The sequence below is a fragment of the Hyla sarda genome, chromosome 1 (assembly GCF_029499605.1).
Source record: "Hyla sarda isolate aHylSar1 chromosome 1, aHylSar1.hap1, whole genome shotgun sequence".
Classification (NCBI taxonomy): domain Eukaryota; kingdom Metazoa; phylum Chordata; class Amphibia; order Anura; family Hylidae; genus Hyla; species Hyla sarda.
In genome coordinates, this window is record NC_079189.1 from 269,969,288 (window position 1) to 269,990,010 (window position 20,723).

Sequence of the window (20,723 nt, forward strand, 5' to 3'; positions counted from 1 at the left end):
CCCTTCATCATCCCCTTGTCATCATCCCCTTGTCATCATCCCACACCCCCCCTTCATCATCCTCCTGTCATCATCCCACACCCCCCTTCATCATCCCCTTGTCATTATCCCACACCCCCCTTCATCATCCCCTTGTCATTATCCCACACCCCCCCTTCATCATCCCCTTGTCATCATCCCCCCCTTCATCATCCCCTTGTCATCATCCCACCCCCCCCTTCATCATTCCCTTGTCATCATCCCCTCCCCCCCCCTTCATCATCCCCTTGTCATCATCCACTCCCCCCCTTCATCATCCCCTTGTCATCATCCCAACCCCCCCTTCATCATCCCCTTGTCATACTCCCACCCCCCCCCTCCCCTTCATCATCCCCTTGTCATAATCCCACCCCCCCTTCATCATCCCCTTGTCATAATCCCACCCCCCCTTCATCATCCCCTTGTCATCATCCCACACCCCCCCTTCATCATCCCCTTGTCATCATCCCCTCCCCCTTCATCATCCCCTTGTCATCATCCCACACCCCCCCTTCATCATCCCCTTGTCATCATCCCCTCCCCCCTTTATCATCCCCTTGTCATCATCCCCTCCCCCCTTCATCATCCCCTTGTCATCATCCCACACCCCCCTTCATCATCCCCTTGTCATCATCCCACACCCCCCCTTCATCATCCCCTTGTCATCATCCCCTTGTCATCATCCCACACCCCCCTTCATCATCCCCTTGTCATCATCCCCTTGTCATCATCCCCACCCCCTTCATCATCCCCTTGTCATAATCCCCCCCCCCCTTCATCATCACCGCTTGTCAATGTCTGATACAGTGGTCTTCAACCTGCGGACCTCCAGATGTTTCAAAACTACAACTCCCAGCAAGTCCGGGCAGTCTGGGCTTGCTGGGAGTTGTAGTTTTGAAACCTCTGGAGGTCCACAGGTTGAAGAACACTGCGGCCTTCGACATCATCCAGCCCCCTCACCCCCTTTAGTTCTGTACTCACCTCCGCTCGGCGGGACGTTAGGGTGCGCTGGTCCGGTGCTGCAGGACTGTCCGGTGGGGAGGTCGTCTGGTGGGATAGTGGTTCCGGGCTGCCATCTTCACCGGGGGGCCTCTTCTCCGCACTTCGGGCCCGGAATAGAGGCGTTGCCTTGACGACCACGCAGAGGGACGTTGGTAATGAACGTACCTCTGCGTCGTCGTCAAGGCAACGTGACTATTCCGAGGCCGGGCCCGAAGCGCGGAGAAGATGGCAGCCCGGTACCACTATCCCACCGGACGACCTCCCCACCGGACAGTCCTGCAGCACCGGACCAACGCACCCTAACGTCCCGCCGAGTGGAGGTGAGTACAGAGCTAAAGGGGGTGAGAGAGAGGGAGGGGGGGCTGGATGATGTCGAAGGCCGCAGTGGTCTTCAACCTGCGGACCTCCAGAGGTTTCAAAACTACAACTCCCAGCAAGCCCGGACAGCCGATGGCTGCCCGGGCTTGCTGGGAGTTGTAGTTTTGAAACATCTGTAGGTCCGCAGGTTGAAGACCACTGAGGGCAGAGAGTTCACTCGAGTATAAGCCGAGGGGGGTGTTATCAGCACGAAAAATCGTGCTGAAAGCTCGGCTTATACTCGAGTATATACGGTAAGTAAGTGTCCCCTAGGGTTAAGTGTGGGTGAACAAGCTGACAGTTTTCCTTTTTAAGATTTTTAAATGGAAGTAACTTTCTGGCCCAGTTGATTTGAAAAAAATTGTTATCCACCGGAGTACCACTAAAAAAAATTAAAAAAAAATCTGAATTATTTAATTAACAAAAATATCAGTGTCTGATAATAAGTTACATTTAATACAGAAACACTTTGTTTCATCCAGTACAATTTACTAGATAAGTTACTTAACATGAATTGGTTTGGTATGGATCTTATTCATATATATTTTTTTCCCTTCATTAAAGAGAGTTGCCTGACAATGCTATTAAAGAACGTCCACCACCTCGAAAGGAACCTCCAGGAGATGCCCAAATAGCTGCTGCATCTGCAGCAATAGCAAGATTGGACTCAAAGCAAGGAAAGGGCAAGGGCAAGACCCCTCTCCGGGATAATGTTCATACTCAAGGTAAGACTGTAAATTTTTATGAAGGGTGTGGCTGTGTCATGGATTATGCAGTGTTCCCAGATCATGTTTATTGTAATTACAAATGTACTATTGAGGTAAAAAAAAAGACTGAAAGGAGATAAATCACAGTGCACATTTTTAACCACACAGGTTCTGTGGTATGTGTGCATGTTATTTTATTTTAACATTTAATGTAATATATTGCTATATTTTTTAATAAAATACATATTTTATTTATAAAGCCCCAGCTATTTATGTAGATGATTTGTTAGCATAATGCTTGCATAATATATCAAGAAATGTTTTTTAAGAGTGAATACTGTAATCTGTAACTTTTAGTTTAGACTCTTAAAAAGGTTATCAGGTATTTTAAGATTGATTGCCTTTTTCTCTGGACAGGAGATCAATATTAGATTTCCTGCTAACTGCTTTTCTCTAAAGAAAATCTGTCTGTAGTAAAACCAGTACTAAACATAGAATGTGATGGCAGGGCTTATCATGTACTGTATGCACAGGAGAGAAGGAGAGAGCAATCCTGGGCTACATACCTGCAATCTATGAGCCATTCAGTGAGCTGAAGATGATCCCCTCTGAGCTTGATCAATGTAGATCAAGGCTTTTTTTCTCATCTCTCACCACCCATAAAGCTCAGGGTACCTGTCCCTTTGTGTAAATACCCATGTACTGTGTAAATCATCTCCCAGCAAAGTGCACTTTCACCAGCACTATGACATGGCATAGCAGTAACGAGTATGTTCTGTGCTGTGATTTGCCAGAGAAGTAGTGGAAACAAAGCCCTGTGTGTGAATTACTGATAAGGTCCATCTCTGGTCCCACCCCCTTAAATAGAGAGAATGAGAAATAATGTGCTCCATGTAGGGGGCGCAGAAACAACAGGGAGTACTAAAATAACCTTTCTACTGAAGGGTTAATGTAACACAACCATGCAGGTTTTGAAAAAATAATGTAGATGACAGGTATGCCTTAACCCCTTAAGGACCCGGGCTTTTTCCGTTTTTTCATTTTCAATTTTTCCTCCTTAACTTTAAAAAATCATAACTCTTAAAAATTTTCACCTAAAATTATATATAATGGCTTAATTTTTGCGTCACTAATTCTACTTTGTAATGACATTAGTCATTTTACCCAAAAATCTACGGTGAAACGGGAAAAAAAATCAATGTGCGACAAAATTGATGAAAAAACAGTATTTTGTAAGTTTTGGGGGCTTCGGTTTTTACGCAGTACATTTTTTGTCAAAAATGACACCTTATCTTTATTCTGTAGGTCCATACGGTTAAAATGATACCCTACTTGTATAGGTTTGAATTTGTATCACTTCCGAAAAAAATCATGAATACATGCAGGAAAATTTATACGTTTAAAATGGTAATCTTTTGACCCCTATAACTTTTTTATTTTTCTGTGTTCAGGGCGCTTTGAGGACTCATTTTTTGCGCCGTCATCTGAAGTTTTTAGCAGTACCATTTTTGTTCTGATCAGACTTTTTGATCACTTTTTATTCACTTTTTTGTGGTATAAAAAGTGATCAAAATGTGCTATTTTGGACTTTTGAATTTTTTTGCGCGTACGCCATTGAACGAGCGGTTTAAAAAGCGGTATATTTTTATAATTCGGACATTTCCGCACGCGGCGATACCGCATATGTTTATTTTTATTATTATTTACATAATGTTTTTTTTTTTTTTTGGAAATGCTGGGTGATTCAAACTTTTATTAGGGGAAGGGATAATTGAAAGGGTTAATGATTTTTTTTACAGGGGCTATTTTTTTAGGGGGCTATAACATTGGGGTTATTTTTTTAGGGGGCTATAACAGGGGTTATTTTTTTATGGGGCTATAACATTGCATGTACTGATCTTTTACACTGATTGATCCATCTCCATAGGAATGGATCAATCAGTGTTTTCGGCGATTGAATGCTCAAGCCTGGATCTCAGGCTTGAAGCATTCATTCGGCGATTGGACAGCACAGGAGAAAGTAAGAAGACCTCCTCCTGTGCTACAGCTGTTCGGGATGCCGCGATTATACCGCAGCGATCCCGAACAGCTCCCTGAGCTAACCGGCACATTTTACTTTCGTTTTTAGCCGCGCGGCTCAGCTTTGAGCGCGCGGCTAAAGGGTTAATAGCGCACGGCACAGCGATCAGTGCCGCGCGCTATTAGAGGCGGGTCCCGGCTTCACTATGACGCCGGGCCCACCGCGATATGATGCGGGGTCATGACCACGCGTTATATCGCAGGACCGGAACTCATGACGTACGCATACGTCATGGGTCCTTAAGAGGTTAAAGATGACGCAGCACTGGTAAAAGTGCCGGAGCCTCTTCAATGTTTACATTGCTCGTCCTTACAATCGTCAAACTATTAGTAGAGGCAGATTAAGAAACTGCAAATGAGTTGTCCAGTTCACTTGACGGCACCCCCCAAACATCTAATATTGATGGCCTATCTGGTGGAAAGTCCATCAATTTTAAAAGATCGGACAACCCCTTTGAATTTTTCAATTGAAAAAAAATGCAAGGTTTAAGGAAATTTTACTAGATCTACCAGCTTATCGTATAATTGATTAGTTTACAAATGTGTTTTTCCTCAAATATACCATTATTTACCATCATCCCTTTTTTTTTATTTTGCATAGCACAAGATGTAGCGGTTACACAGGAGGTGAAAGTCGTGTCAAATAACAAGGTGAGATACAGCTATAATAAAAAAATTAATTGTAACATTACAAATATAATGTTCAGGCATTTATTTTAACATGCCTATGTGGTGCTGGAGTGCAAATTCAGGGCAGATGTTATGGCCCAAGGGGCAGATGGTATTGACCCCTTCTTGTCCTGACGCCAGGACGTGGTTTTGCCTTAACCACCCGAAGGTAATACCGCTGATCCTGGGTTAGGCAGGGGCAATGAAGACACCAATGCCAGATTAAGAATAACAGCAGCTTTACTGAGGCAAGACAGCCGATATAGTCTTTGCAGTACAGCCAAATATCCCAGGGAGGTGACCAGTGACACAGGGGGACTTCGCAGGCTTGCTGGGACTTGCAGTAGTTAGACTGACTTTAGTGCAGGCCACGGTGACTACAGATGGACTTGACAGAGATGGTGACTAACAATAAGATGACTTCACTTACTGATGACCGACTTGTGGCTGCAGAACTTTAGGCTTGAGGCCTCCAGTGCCCTGAACACAGATACTGGAACAACTTGGCTGGACTTGATCTCAGCAGAAAGAGCAATGTGCGAAGATCGAGCTCCAAGAGCTAAGAGAGAGATTGCAACCCATCCCCTGGTTATATAGGGGGCTGTGCATGGAGCCCTTAGGTCACTTGGGGAGTCACCTGGCTCACTGGAGCGTCCTGGGTAACAATCATGCGGTACAAACATTAAAGAAACAGAACACTTTTATAATACAAACCTATATACAATATAGTCAAAAGCAAAGTAGAAGCGGCACTCCAAAATATCAATAAAGCGTGGATTTATTCACACATCTGTGCAAAAAGCGACGTTTCAGCTCGACAATAGAGCCTTTCTCAAGCATATTACTTGTATTACTTGGGAATTGGTCTGTTCCTGAAGCTGTGCACCCACACGGATCTGGAATCCTTGAGCACGGTGCTCCCCTTCATCTATATTACCTATATACAATTTAGTGATACTATAAGGGGGACCCTGGGGACATTCAGGGACTCTGCCTGATAGGGCAGGAGGACAGTACGGGACCACACCATCCTGTACTGGGATACCACACCTGCTTGTATATACTGATATTACATGTTAATTTCTTTACATTTTAAATGGCCCTTTCAACTTCAAGAAACTTTACATTAAATCCATAGTACAAGCTGTAACAATCTCTGAGGTCTGTAGGAATTGCTATCTTCCTAGTGAAGACTATTGATACATCAACCTGTTCAGGACCCCGGGCGTCTTAAAGACCCAGGACGTACATGTATGTCCGGGGGAATTTCGGTCACCACCGGGCGGGGACCGGACCGGGTGATTGCTGATATCGATCAGCAGGCACCCCACGCCGATCGCTGACATGGGGGGGACCAGAACCCCCCCCATGTCAGCGATCTGCGCAAATTGCAAGTGAATTCACAAATGCAAATTGCAAGTGAATTGATTTGTGCCTATTCCGGGTCATACGGGTCTCTGGTGACCCAGTGACCCGGAATATAAGGGGGATCGAGGTTGAAGGGATAGGAGTGAGATGGCAGGAGTGCCACCCCTCCTATCCCTGCTATTGGTTGTCAAAAGCGACGACCAAAAGCAGATCGGGTGCGGCGGGGTTAACTTTCGTTTTCCCCGTCCTGCCCACCCACAGTAGGCGAGGCAGAACGCCAAAGATCCACTTACCCGTCGGTGGAGGCTGCGGGACATGATCGGCTGCGGTGATCGGCGCGGGCGGCATGTCGTGCGGCAGAAGAGGACGGCTCCCTGGATCCGAAGGAAGCCGGTAAGTTGCCTAGCAACATATGGAGGGCTACAGTCTGAGACCACTATATAGTGGTCTCCACACTGTAGCCCTCCAGATGTTGCAAAACTACAACTCCCAGCGTGCCCAGACAGCTGTTTGGGCATGCTGTGATTTGCAGTTTTGCAACAGCTGGAGGTCTACAGTTTAGAGACCACTGCACAGTGATCTCTATACTGCCCTCTAGATCTTGCAAAACTACAACTCCTTGCATGCCCACACAGCATTTTGCTGTCTGGGCATGCTGGGATTTGTAGTTTTGCAACATCTGGAGGTCCACAGTTTGGAAACCACTGTGCACTGGTCTCTAAACTGTAGCCCTCCAGATGTTGCAAAACTGCAAATCCCAGCATGCTCAAAAAGCTGTCTCGGCATGCTGGGAGTTGTAGTTGCGTACCTCTAGCTGTTGCATAACTACATCTCCCAGCATCAGTACATGCTGGGAGTTGTAGTTTTGCAACAGCTATATAAGCACACTGGTTGGAAAATACGGAGTTAGGTAACAGAACCTAACCTTAAGGTTTTCCAACCAGTGTGCCTCCAGCTGTTACAAAACTACAACTCCCAGCATGCACGGTCTGTCAGTACATGCTGGGAGTTGTAGTTTTGAAACTACACTGTTCCAAAGATCTGTCAAACGCCAATGAGGTGTAAATACTCACTGCACCCCTTATTAAGTTCTGTGAGGGGTGTAGCTTCCAAAATGGGGTCACATGTGGGGGGGGGGTTCCACTGTTCTGGCACCACGGGGGGCTTTGTAAACGCACATGGCCCCTGACTTCTATTCCAACCAAATTCTGTCTCCAAAAGCTCAATGGCGCTCCTCCTCTTATGAGCATTGTGGTGCGCCAGCAGAGCACTTGACGTCCACACATTGGGTATTTCCATACCCAGTGGGGTTACAAATTTTGGGGGTCATTTTCTCCTATTATCCCTTGTAAAATTTGGGGAAAAAACTGCATTTTAGTGAGTTTTTTTTTTTTTCATTTACACATCTGACTTTAACAAAAAGTCGTCAAACACCTGTGAGGTGTTAAGGCTCACTGTACCCCGTGTTGCGTTACTTGAGGGGTCTAGTTTCCAAAATGCAATGTGTTTTTTTTTTTTTTTTGCTGTTCTGGCAGCATAGGGACATCCTAAATGCGACATGCCATCCAAAAACCATTTCAGTAAAATTTGCTTTTCAAAAGCCAAATGTGACTCCTTCTCTTCTGAGCATTGTAGTGCGCCAGCAGAGCACTTGACGTCCACACATGGGGTATTTCCATACTCAGAAGAGATGGGGTTACAAATTTTGGCTGGCATTTTGTCCTATTATCCCTTGTAAAAATTAAAAATTTGGGGGAAAACTAGCATTTTAGTATAATTCACACATCCAACTTTAACAAAAAGTCGTGAAACACCTGTGGGGTGTTAAGGCTCACTGGACCCCTTGTTACGTGCCTTGGGGGGTGTAGTTTCCAAAATAGTATGTCATGTATTTTTTTTTTTTGCTGTTCTGGCACCATAGGGGCTTCCTAAATGCGACATGCCCCCCAAAAACTATTTCAGAAAAACTCACTCTCCAAAATCCCACTGTTGCTCCTTCCCTTCTGAGCCCTCTACTGCGCCCGCCGAACACTTGACATACACATATGAGGTATTTCCTTAATCAAGAGAAATTGGGTTACACATTTTAGGAAGATTTCTCTCCTTTTACCCCTTGTAAAAATTCAAAAACTGGGTCTACAAGAACATGCCATTGTAAAAATGAAAATTTAGAATTTTCTCCTTCAATTTGCTGCTATTCCTGTGAAACACCTAAAGGGTTAACAAACCTTTTGAATGTCATTTTGAATACTTTGTGGGGTGCAGTTTTTATAATGGGGTATTCATGGCATTTTTCGAATATGAAGGCCCTTCAAATCCACTTCAAAGCTGAACTGGTCCCTTTAAAAAATTCGATTTTGAAAATTTTGTGAAAAATTGGAAAATTGCTGCTATACTTTGAAGCCCTCTGATGTCTTGCAAAAGTAAAAACATGTCAATGTTATGATGCAAACATAAGGTAGACATATTTTATTTGTGAATCAATAAATACCGTATTTATCGGCGTATAACACGTAGTGTTGCTCGCGAATATTCGCAATTCGAAAATTATTCGCGAATATCGCATATTCGTGAATTTCGCGAATATAGCGCTATATATTCGTAATTACGAATATTTGTTTTATTTATTTTTTTTCTTCACAGTACACATCACAGTGATCACCCCTCTCTGCTTCCAGCTTGTGTGGTGTAAAGAAGGCTGTAATACTACTGTGTGAGACTGGCGCGCGAAAATTCGCATATGCGAAAATTAGCATATGCTAATTTTCACATATGCTAATTTTTGTGTATGCTAATTTTGGATATGCTAATATTCACATATGTTAATTTTCGCATACGCGAATTTTCGCATATGCGAAAATAAAACGAGAATATAACGAATATGCGAATAATCGCGAATATATGACGAATATTCGTCCATATATTCGCGAATTCGAATATGGCCTATGCCGCTCAACACTAATAACACGCACTTTTTAGGCTAAAATTTTTAGCCTAAAGTCTATGTGCATGTTATACGCCGATAAGCCGCTGCAGTTCAATAATTTAAAGCGGGCGCTTTAAATCAATGAACTGCAGCGGCTTTGCAGGTGCAGAGACAGCCAGCACTGTCGGCTTCTCTGCCCCTGCCTGCCCTGGGGTCTAGAGCCCTGCTGCCGGCCCTTCTCTCCCCCTGGCTATCGGCGCCGCTGCCCGTTCTGTCCCCCTATCGGTGCCGGCGCCCCATTGCCGGCGCCGATAGCCAGGGGGAGAGAAGGGGCAGTGGCACCCATTGCCAGTGCCGCTGCCCCGTTGCCTCCCCCCATCCCCGGTTGCATAATTACCTGTTGCCGGGGTCGGGTCCGCGCTGCTTCAGGCCTCCGGTGTGCGTCCCCTGCGTCATTGCTATGCGCTGCACGGCGCGGCGCGTGACGTCAGTGCGCCGCACCGTGCAGTGCGATAATTTATTTGGAATATTCCCCCAAAAAATGCTAAATTTTCAATGTTTTCATCAAATCTTGGAATTTTTTCACCAAGAAATGATGCAAGTATCGACAAAATTTTACCACTTACATAACGTAGAATATGTCACGAAAAAACAATCTCGGAATCAGAATGAAAGGTAAAAGCATCCCAGAGTTATTAATGCTTAAACTGAAAGTGGTCAGATGTTCAAAAAATGGCCGGGTCGTACAGTGAAAATTGACTGGGTCCTTAACCCCTTAAGGACATAGGGCGTATCCATACGCCCCCATTTCCAAGTCCTTAAGGACCGAGGGCATATGGATACGCCATGAGCATTTCCAGCCCCCGCCGCTAGCTGGAGCGGAGCCGGTGCCGGATGCCTGCTGAAATCATTCAGCAGGCATCCCGGCATATCGCCCAGGGGGGTCATTATGTCCCCTCATGTCGGCTATTGCCACAGATCGCTGGACAAATCAGTCCAGCGATCTGCGGCGGATTCCGGGTCAATTGGGTCTCCAGTGACGCGGTGACCCGGAATTATTGGCTCTGACGGCCCCGAACAGCCAGAGCCAGCAGGGGTGAGGTGGCACTGGTGCCACCTCACGATCGCCCTGATTCGTCGGCCGGATTACCGGCCGACCAATCAGGGCGCCTGCTGCGGGTGTCACTCCCGCAACCCGCTCCGCCCCTCTTCCGGAGGACGTGAGCGGGTGCGGGACGTGCACCCCGGGTGCTGGGGACCCCGATCCCCGGCGTCCCTGTTGGGATCGGGGCCCCAGGAGCAGCGGCGGCGACGACGAGGGACTGACCTGATGCGGCTGGATCGTTGGAGGTGAGTGACAGCCTCCTGCTGTTGCTTAGCAACAGCTCCCAGCATGCAAAAAGGGCATGCTGGGAGCTGTAGTTATGCAACAGCAGGAGGCAGACCACCACAACTCCCAGCATGCTTTTATGGGCATGCTGGGACTTGTAGTTTTGCAACAGCTGGAGGCACATTTTTTATGGAAAAGTGTACCTTCAGCTGTTGTATAACTACAACTCCCAGCTTGCACAATCAGCTAAAGTGCATGCTGGGAGTTGTAGTGGTGCATCTGGTGGTTGCATAACTACAACTCCCAGCATGCCCGTTGGCTGTCGGTGACTGCTGAGAGTTGTAGTTTTGCAACAGCTGAAGGCACACTGAGTTAAGTAGCAAACCAGTGTGTCTCCAGTTGTTGCATAACTACAATCCCCAGCATCCCCAGCCAAAGTAGTATGCCTCCAGCTGTTGCATAACTACAAGACCCAGCATGCCCTTCCGCTGTCCGTACATGCTGGGGGTTGTAGCTTTTGCAACAGCTGAAGGCACACTGGTTGCAAAACACTGAGTTTGTTACCAAACTCGGTGTTTCACAACCTGTGTGGCTCCAGCTGTGTCAAAACTACAACTCCCAGCATGCACTGATAGACTGTACATGCTGGGAGTTGTAGTTTTGCAACAGCTGGATGTTTGTCCCCCCCCCCCCCCCCCCAATGTGAACGTACAGGGTACACTCACATGGGCAGAGGATTACAGTAAGTATCTGGCTGCAAGTTTGAGCTGCGGCAAATTTTTTGCCGCAGCTCAAACTGCCAGCGAGAAACTACTGTGATCCCCCGCCCGTGCGACTGTACCCTAAAAACACTACACTACACTAACAAAAAATGAAATAAAAAGTAAAAAACACTACATATGCACAGCCACCCTCCCCAATAAAAATGAAAAACGTCTGGTACATCACTGTTTCCAAAACGGAGCCTCCAGCGGTTGCAAAACTACAACTCCCAGCATGCACTGATAGACCGTACATGCTGGAAGTTGTAGTTTTGCAACAGCTGGATGTTCCCCCCCCCCCAATGTGAACGTACAGGGTACACTCACATGGGCGAAGGTTTACAGTAAGTATCCGGCTGCAAGTTTGAGCTGTGGCAAATTTTCTGCCGCAGCTCAAGCTGCCAGCGAGAAACTACTGTGAACCCCCCGCCCGTGCGACTGTACCCTAAAAACACTACACTAACAAAAAATAAAATAAAAAGTAAAAAACACTACATATACACATACCCCTACACAGCCCCCCTCCCCTCCCCAATAAAAAAGAAAGCGTCTGGTACGCCACTGTTTCCAGAACGGAGCCTCCAGCTGTTGCAAAACAACTACTCCCAGTATTGCCAGATAGCCATTGACTGTCTAGGCATGCTGGGAGTTTTACAACAGCTGGAGGCACCCTATTTGGGAATCACTGGCGTAGAATACCCCTATGTCCACCCCTATGCAAGTCCCTAATTTAGGCCTCAAATGCGCATGGCGCTCTCACTTTGGAGCCCTGCCGTATTTCAAGGCAACAGTTTAGGGTCACATATGGGGTATCGCCGTACTCGGGAGAAATTGTGTTACAAATTTTTTTTTGCTGTTCTGGCACCATAGGGGCTTCCTAAATGCGGCATGCCCCCAGAGCAAAATTTGCTTTCAAAAAGCCAAATGTGACTCCTTCTCTTCTGAGACCTGTAGTGCGCCAGCAGAGCACTTTTCACCTCCATATGGGGTGTTTTCTGAATCGGGAGAAATTGGGTTTCAAATTTTGGGGGGTATTTTATGCTATTACCCTTTTTAAAAATGTAAAGTTTTTGGGAAACCAAGCATTTTAGGTAAAAAAAAAATTTTTTTTTTACATATGCAAAAGTCGTGAATCACCTGTGGGGTATTAAGGTTCACTTTACCCCTTGTTACGTTCCTTGAGGGGTCTAGTTTCCAAAATGGTATACCATGTGTTTTTTTTTTTTTTTGCTGTCCTGGCACCATAGGGGCTTCCTAAAGGTGACATGCCCCCCCAAAAACCATTTTTCGCTCCTTCCCTTCTGAGCCCTCTACTGCACCCACTGAACAATTAGCATAGACATATGAGGTATGTGCTTACTCGAGAAAAATTGGGTTTCAAATACAAGTAAAAATTTTCTCCTTTTTACCCCTTGCAAAAATTCAAAAATAGGGTCTACAAGAACATGAGAGTGTAAAAAATGAAGATTTTGAATTTTCTCCTTCACTTTGCTGCTATTCCTGTGAAACACCTAAAGGGTTAAAACACATACTGAATGACATTTTGAATACTTTGGGGGGTGTAGTTTTTATAATGGGGTCTTTTATGGGGTATTTCTAATATGAAGAACCTTCAAATCACCTTCAAAACTGAACTGGTCCCTGAAAAATAGTGAGTTTGAAAATGTTGTGAAAAATTTCAAAATTGCTGCTGAAATTTGAAGCCCTCTGGTGTCTTCCAAAAGTAAAAACTCATAAATTTTATGATGCAAACATAAAGTAGACATATTGTATATTTGAACCCCCAAAAAATTTATTTTGAATATCCATTTTCCTTACAAGCAGAAAACTTCAAAGTTAGAAAAATGCAAAATTTTCATTTTTTTTCATCAAATTTGGGGATTTTTCACCAAGAAAGGATGCAAGTTACCATAAAATGTTACCACTATGTTAAAGTAGAATATGTCATGAAAAACAATTCTCGGAATCAGAATGATATCTAAAAGCATTCCAGAGTTATTAATGTTTAAAGTGACAGTGGTCAGATTTGCAAAAAACGCTCTGTTCCTTAAGGTGTAAAATGGCCTGGTCCTTAACCTCTTCAGGACCCATGACGTATGCATACGTCATCACACCCTGGGTCTTAAGGACCCATGACGTATGCATACGTCATGTCTTTTCCTGGTCTCCGCCGCTCACCCGGCGGAGATCGGAAGCGGATCCTTGCTGAAATCCTTCAGCAGGGATCCAGAGCAAACGCCGAGGGGGGCCATGTAGGCCCCCCATGTCGGCGATCGCCGCAAATCGCAAGGGAAATCGCCCTTGCGATCTGCGGCGATACCGTGCTGATCGGGTCTCTGGGACCCGACCGCCCAGTAATTTCGCATGATCCCGGCTGTCACAGATAGCCAGGACCATGCTAACGTATAGGAGCGAGGTGGCAAGCCTGCCACCTCCTCCTATACCCTGCGATCTGTCGGTTAGTTAACCGACCAATCGCAGGAGGGGGGGGCGGTTACTTCCTCCCGCCCTGCCCGGCCCCTGGAAGTCCGGAGAGGACGGGAGGTAGACCGGAGGACGCGGCGGGGGACGGGGGAGTGCTGGGGACCGGCCCCGGTACTTACCTCGTCCCTGAAGACCCGGATCCCGGCGAGGAAGATGGCGGCGGCGGCGACAGGTGAGTAGATCTTCAGCCGCGGTCGGGCCCTTTACAGCAATGCACGTCGCCGTAAAGGGACATGCATTGCTGTATTGGGACCCTATATACTACAACTCCCAGCATGCCCAGACAGCCCTTGGCATCTGGGCATGCTGGGAGTTGCAGTTTTGCAACATCTGGAGGTCCACAGTTTGGAGACCACTGTGCCCTTCCAGATGTTGCAAAACTACACATTCTCAGCATGCCCTTACTGTCCAGGCATGCTGGGAGTTGTAGTTCTGTAACATCTGGCCCTTCTGATGTTGCAGAACTACAACTCCCAGCATGCCTGGACAGTTTTGGCATACTGGGAGTTGTAGTTTTGCAACATCTGGAAGGGCACAGATTGGGAACCACTGTATTAGTGGTCTGCAAACTGTAGTCCTCCAGATGTTGCAAACTACAACTCCAAGCATGCTGGGAGTTGTAGTTCGGCAACATCTGGCTCTAAAGATGTTGCCGAACTACTACTCCCAGCATGCCTGAGAATGTTTGAGAGTTGTATTTTTGCAACAACAGGAGGCACACTGGTTGGGAAACATTGTCTGTTTCCTAACTCAGTGTTTCCCAACCCGTGTGCCTCCAGCTGTTGCAAAACTATAACTACCAGCATGCACTGATAGACTGTGCATGCTGGGAGTTGTAGTTTTGCAACAGCTGGAGGTCCCCCCCTTGTGAATGTACAGGGTACATTCACATGGGCAGGGGGCTTACAGTGAGTATCAGGCTGCAAGTTTGCGATTCAGCAAATTTTGCGCGGCAGCTCAAACTCGCAGCGGGAAAATCGCTGTAACCCCCCCCCCCCCCGCCCGTGTGACTGTACCCTAAAAACACTACATTACACTAACACAAAATAAAATAAAAAGTAAAAAACACTACATATACACATACCCCTACACAGCCCCCCTCCCCTCCCCAATAAAAATGAAAAACGTCTGGTATGCCACTGTTTTCAAAATGGAGCCTCCAGCTGTTGCAAAACAACAACTCCCAGTATTGCCGGACAGCCGTTGACTGTCCAAGCATGCTGGGAGTTTTGCAACAGCTGGAGGCACCCTGTTTGGGAATCACTGGCGTAGAATATCCCTATGTCCACCCCAATGCAAATCCCTAATTCAGGCCTCAAATGCACATGGTGCTCTCACTTCGGAGCCCTGTCGTATTTCAAGGCAACAGTTTAGGGTCACATATGGGGTATCGCCGTACTCGGGAGAAAGTGCCTTACAAATTTTGGGGGGCTTTTTCTCCTTTCACCCCTTATGAAAAGGTGAAATTGGGGTCTACAACAGCATGTTAGTGTAGAAAAATAAATTTTTTACACTAACATGCTGGTGTTGCCCTATACTTTTCATTTTGACAAGAGGTAAAAGGGAAAAAAGCCCCCCAAAATTTGTAATGCAACTTCTCCCGACTACGGAGATACCCCATATGTGGGCGCAAAGTGCTCTGGGGGCGCACAACAAGGCTCAGAAGGGAGAGTGCGCCATGTACATTTGAGGTGATTTGCACAGGGGTGGCTGATTGTTACAGTGGTTTTGACAAACGCAAAAAAAAAAACCCACATGTGACCCCCTTTCGGAAACTACACCCCTCACGGAATGTAATGAGTGGTGCAGTGAGAATTTACACCCCACTGGTGTCTGACAGAGCTTTGGAACAGTGGGCTGCGCAAATTAAAAATGTTGTACAGCCCACTGTTCCAAAGATCTGACAGACACCAGTGGGGGGTAAATGCTCACTATACCCCTTGTTACGTTCCTCAAGGGGTCTAGTTTCCAAAATGGTATGCCATGTGGGGGTTATTTTGCTGTTCTGGAACCATTGGGGCTTCCTAAATGCGACAAGCCCCCCCGAGCAAAATTTGCTCTCAAAAAGCCAAATATGACTCCTTCTCTTCTGAGCATTGTAGTTCGCCCGTAGTGCGCTTCAGGTCAACTTATGGGGTACCTCCATACTCGGAAGAGATGGGGTTACAAATTTTGGGGGGTATTTTCTGCTATTAACCCTTGCAAAAATGTGAAATTTGGGGGGAAACACACATTTTATTGAAATTTTAAAAAAACCTTTTTACATATGCAAAAGTCGTGAAACACCTGTGGGGTATTAAGGCTCACTTTATTCCTTGTTACGTTCCTCAAGAGGTCTAGTTTCCAAAATGGTATGCCATGTGTTTTTTTTTTTTCCTGTTCTGGCACCATAGGGGCTTCCTAAATGCAACATGCCCCCCAAAAACCATTTCAGAAAAACGTACGCTCCAAAATCCCCTTGCCGCTCCTTCCTTTCTGAGCCCTCTACTGTGCCCGCCGAACACTTTACATAGACATATGAGGTATGTGCTTACTCGGGAGAAATTGGGCTACAAATTGAAGTATACATTTTCTCCTTTTTCCCCTTGTAAAAATTCAAAAATTGGGTCTACAAGAACATGCGAGTGTAAAAAAATGGAGATTGTGAATTTTCTCCTTCACTTTGCTGTTATTCCTGTGAAACACCTAAAGGGTTAAAACGCTGACTGAATGTCATTTTGAATACTTTGGGGGGTGCAGTTTTTATAATGGGGTCATTTGTGAGGTATTTCTAATATGAAGACCCTTCAAATCCACTTCAAACCTGAACTGGTCCCTGAAAAATTGTGATTTTGGAAATTTTGTGAAAAATTGGAAAATTGCTGCTGAACTTTGAAGCCCTCCGATGTCTTCCAAAAGTAAAAACTCGTCAATTTTATGATGCAAATATAAACATATTGTATATGTGAATAAAATAAAATAATATTTGGAATATCCATTTTCATTACAAGCAGAGAGCTTCAAAGTTAGAAAAATGCTAAATTTTCAAATTTTTCATCAAATTTTGGGATTTTTCACCAAGAAAGGATGCAAGTTACCAAAAAATTTTACCACTAAGTTAAAGTAGAATATGTCACGAAAAAACATTCTCGGAATCAGAATGATAACTAAAATCATTCCAGAGTTATTAATGTTTAAAGTAAACAGTGGTCAGATGTGCAAAAAATGGCCGGGTCCTAAGGTGTAAAATGGCTGGGTCCTTAAGGGGTTAAGGGGTTGAAGGGGTACTCTCGTGGAAAACTTTTTTTTTTTTTTTTTAAATCAACTGGTGCCAGAAAGTTGAACAGATTTGTAAATCACTTCTATTAAAAAATCTTAATCCTTCCAGTACTTTTTAGGGGCTGTATACTAAAGAGAAATCCAAAAAACTAAATGCATTTCCTCTGATGTCATGACCACAGTGCTCTCTGCTGACCTCTACTGTCCATTTTAGGAACTGTCCAGAGCAGCATATGTTTGCTATGTGGATTTTTTCCTGCTCTGGACAGTTCCTAACATGGACAGCAGAGGTCTGCAGAGAGCACTGTGGTCATGACATCAGAGGAAATGCATTTCGTTTTTTGGATTTCTCTTTAGTATACAGCCCCTAAAAAGTACTGTAAGGATTAAGATTTTTTAATAAAAGTGATATACAAATCTGTTTAACTTTCTAGCACTAGTTGATTTAAAAAAAAAAAGTTTTCCACGGGACTACCACTTTAATAAATTGCAATTAAGCATGATAAGATAGGTTTGAAACTAGCCGTAGCCAGTTTTATTTTTCTCTAATACAGCAAACAGTGCCCAGTTCTCATAAGAGGAAAAAAATATCCTGGCCATCTAGCTTTCAAAGCAGTAGTCCAGCATGGAATACCAGGAAAGTGTTTAAAGGAGAAGTCTAGTAGTGAAAAACGTATACCCTATCCGCAGGAGGCTGGGGCCCCCGCAATCTCCTGTATAGAGTTTGGCTCTCCCCCAGAGCAGCAAAAACTCCCGCCAGAAGCGGGACCGTCACATCCCCTCCATATAGCTCTTTGGGAAAGCCAAAGATAAGTGATAGTCATAAAAATGAGACTGTCCATGGTCAGGATTAGCTACTGAGTAACATATTAATTGGAATCTGACAGGTACGCTCTTAAAAAAAAAAAACTTTTGCCACTGATGCCTTATACAGAGCTCGTTGACTGCCTGGTACAGCCAAGTTTGGGGACCTGATGTCACACGCCTGCTCAGCAGCCAGCAGAGAGTGCCAGAATGACTGCAGAATAGAGCACTCACCCCCATTAGGCACATATTCATGATTGGGGTGGGCCGGACGGGCAGTATGGAGGACGCAGGGGATCTGGACAAGCTGGCTCCCCATCTCCATTGTGCAGAACGGTGCAATGTAGCTGTAAGATTATTGTGCCATAACTCAGGAAATACAAGTGAGGACTGTTCACCCGCACTATAACTTAGTATATTGGGTGTCAGATTCTCATTAACATTCTCTAGTAAATCCAAAAGCTAAGCTGTGATTGGTTGCTATGGGCAAAACCTGAAAGTTTTGGTTGCAGGCAGACTGATAAATTGGCTCATGTGTATCTTATACCAGTGTTGGTTCTCTTCTCTCACTACCACAGGACCCAGCGCAGTGCCCATCACTTTCCCCCAAGCAGGGAATATTGTCTGAGAGGCTCAGCCCTCTATGTAAGGACTCCCCCAGATGGCTCTCTTTGAGCCTTTTCGCAGGAAGGGAGTTGGAGCTACTCCTCTGTCCCCCAAGTCTAACAACCAGGCTCTTTTCCAAGTTTTAGACCCAACCTGAGCTGGAGAAGTTTCCATTTTTCTATTTTACATCTATGGCATACTGAGGGATCAGTTACATACTGCCTTACAAACTCTGGGTGAGGAGCAGGATTTTGTTGGAGAGGGAGATAGATGCTGAGAGACACATGGAGAAGCTTCTGTTCCATTATAAAAGTCATATCTCGCCCAAGCACTTAATTTACTACTTGCACTGTTCATTACTGCTATATAATTGTATCAATGCTGCAAGATCTCTAGACTGTTGAACCAGGCTTCGCTTTTAGCAGTTTCCATTTTTGGTTCCTAACAATGGCACCCTGTGCTAAGATACCCCAGGACTTATGGTAGGACAGAATGATACCAGTAGTCAGCACAAACACAAGAAATATATACAAGCTCACCATTAGATGGCAAATCTCCATTACAATCAGTAGCTGATGGACGTAGTTTTCATGAAGAATGGGTCAGACAGTGCAACAACAAACCCTTAACTAAACCACCCAACGGATAAGTCCTTTTTTTTTTTTTTTTTCTCCCATACCCCACTGTTGTGAGATTACTGTAACACTGTGGCTATCTTTTTGTGAACTGGGTATTTCCTGTTGGAGTTTGTTCTCTCAAACTTCAAATCCCATAGTTCCTTGTTTGTAAGTGTGAGGTCACTTTCCTCCCTCCCACACATCAGCCACCCTACCAATTGAAACACAAATTAACTGCATTCCATTCAAAAGACAAGTGTTTTCTAACCAGGGTGCCCACAACTGTTGCAAAAATACAATTAGTTGCAGAATAATCGCTCTCCCATCCATTGAAGCAGGACAGGCTCCCTTTGCACACCTGACTAGTGATGTCACGTCTGCAACCTAGGAAAACCCGAGACCTGAGTAATTTTGTATACTGTTAAAAATCAATATTGTGGTGAAAATCACAGAAGATTTGCGAGATTACCATCACACACAGGTACAGACATTGTATTATGAACTACACTAACTTTACGACCCCTGTAGCATAGTCAAATGAAAAAAAATCCTGGAATACCATTTTAACCGCCAGTCAGAGCAGGCCCTGATGCTTTATCTCGATGTCAAAAAGGCCTTTGATTGAAGGGTGGCAAACATAAAGGGTCAACCCCAGTCTAATGTTTGACATATCTGGCCGCTTTCTGACCGCACTGAGAATTCTTTACTCAAATCACACTGCCTCTATCAAATTTCCTCATCAAGCAACCGCTAGGTTACCTTTTTTCAGTAAGTCCTGCCAGGGTTGTCCTTTATGCTTGTTTAATACAGGGGAACCGAAAATCTCTGGTGTCCAATTTCTGGGCTGGGAATTTAAAATCTGGATAACATCCTTTTCACCCTGACCGGCCCTATACTATTCCTTTCTAATTTGTATAGCGATCACCTTCTCTGGTTATAAAGCAAATCTCTCTAAAACTTAGGCTATGTCATTGAATCTCTGCCCTCCTTCGTGCTAATTTCTTTTTTTTTTTAAGTGGTCCCCTTCCTCCATTAAATATTTAGGGGCCCTCTCTTACTCCCCAATACATCTCATCCAATTCAAACCCCCCGTACTGAGAGCTTAACCCCTTAAGGACGCAGGGCTTTTTCACCTTAAGGACTGAGCCCTTTTTCGCAATTATGACCACCGTCACTTTACGAATTAATAACGCGAAAACGCTTTTACCGAATATTCTGATTCTGAGATTGTTATTTCGTGACATACCGTATTTATCGGCCTATAACACGCACCCTCATTTTACCAAGGATATTTGGGTAAAAAAAGTTTTTTACCCAAATATCCATGGTAAAATGAGGGTGTGCGTGTGTGCGCGTGTATACCCCGATACACCCCCAGGAAAGGCAGGGGGAGAGAGGCCGTCGCTGCCCGCTTCTCTCCCCCTGCCTTTCCTGGGGTCTAAAGCGCTGCTGCCGGCCCTTCTCTCCCCCTAGCTATCGGCGCCACTGCCCGTTCTGTCCCCCTGACTATCGGTGCCGGCGCCCCATTGCCGGCGCCGATAGCCAGGGGGAGAGAAGGGGCAGCAGCACCGATTGCCGGCGCCGCTGCCCTGTTGCCTCCCCCCATCCCCGGTGGCATAATTACCTGGTTCGGGTCCGCGCTGCTGCAGGCTTCCGGCGTGCGTCCCCGGCGTCGTTGCTATGCACTGCACAGCGCGGCGCATGACGTCAGTGCGCCGCGCCGTGCATAGCAACGAC

The 20,723-nt window shown here is 45.5% G+C and overlaps 1 protein-coding gene across 3 annotated transcripts in view; it reads left to right on the forward strand.

Moving 5' to 3' along the window:
* The window catches only part of UBXN6 (UBX domain protein 6), a 237,788-nt gene that overhangs the window by 3,245 nt on the left and 213,820 nt on the right, over window positions 1-20,723 (forward strand). For all 3 annotated transcript variants that reach the window (XM_056572270.1, XM_056572262.1, XM_056572279.1), the window contains exons 2-3: window positions 1,942-2,102; window positions 4,765-4,814. In XM_056572270.1, the coding sequence (XP_056428245.1) occupies window positions 1,942-2,102; window positions 4,765-4,814 (211 nt within the window). The remainder of the gene's footprint in view (window positions 1-1,941; window positions 2,103-4,764; window positions 4,815-20,723) is intronic.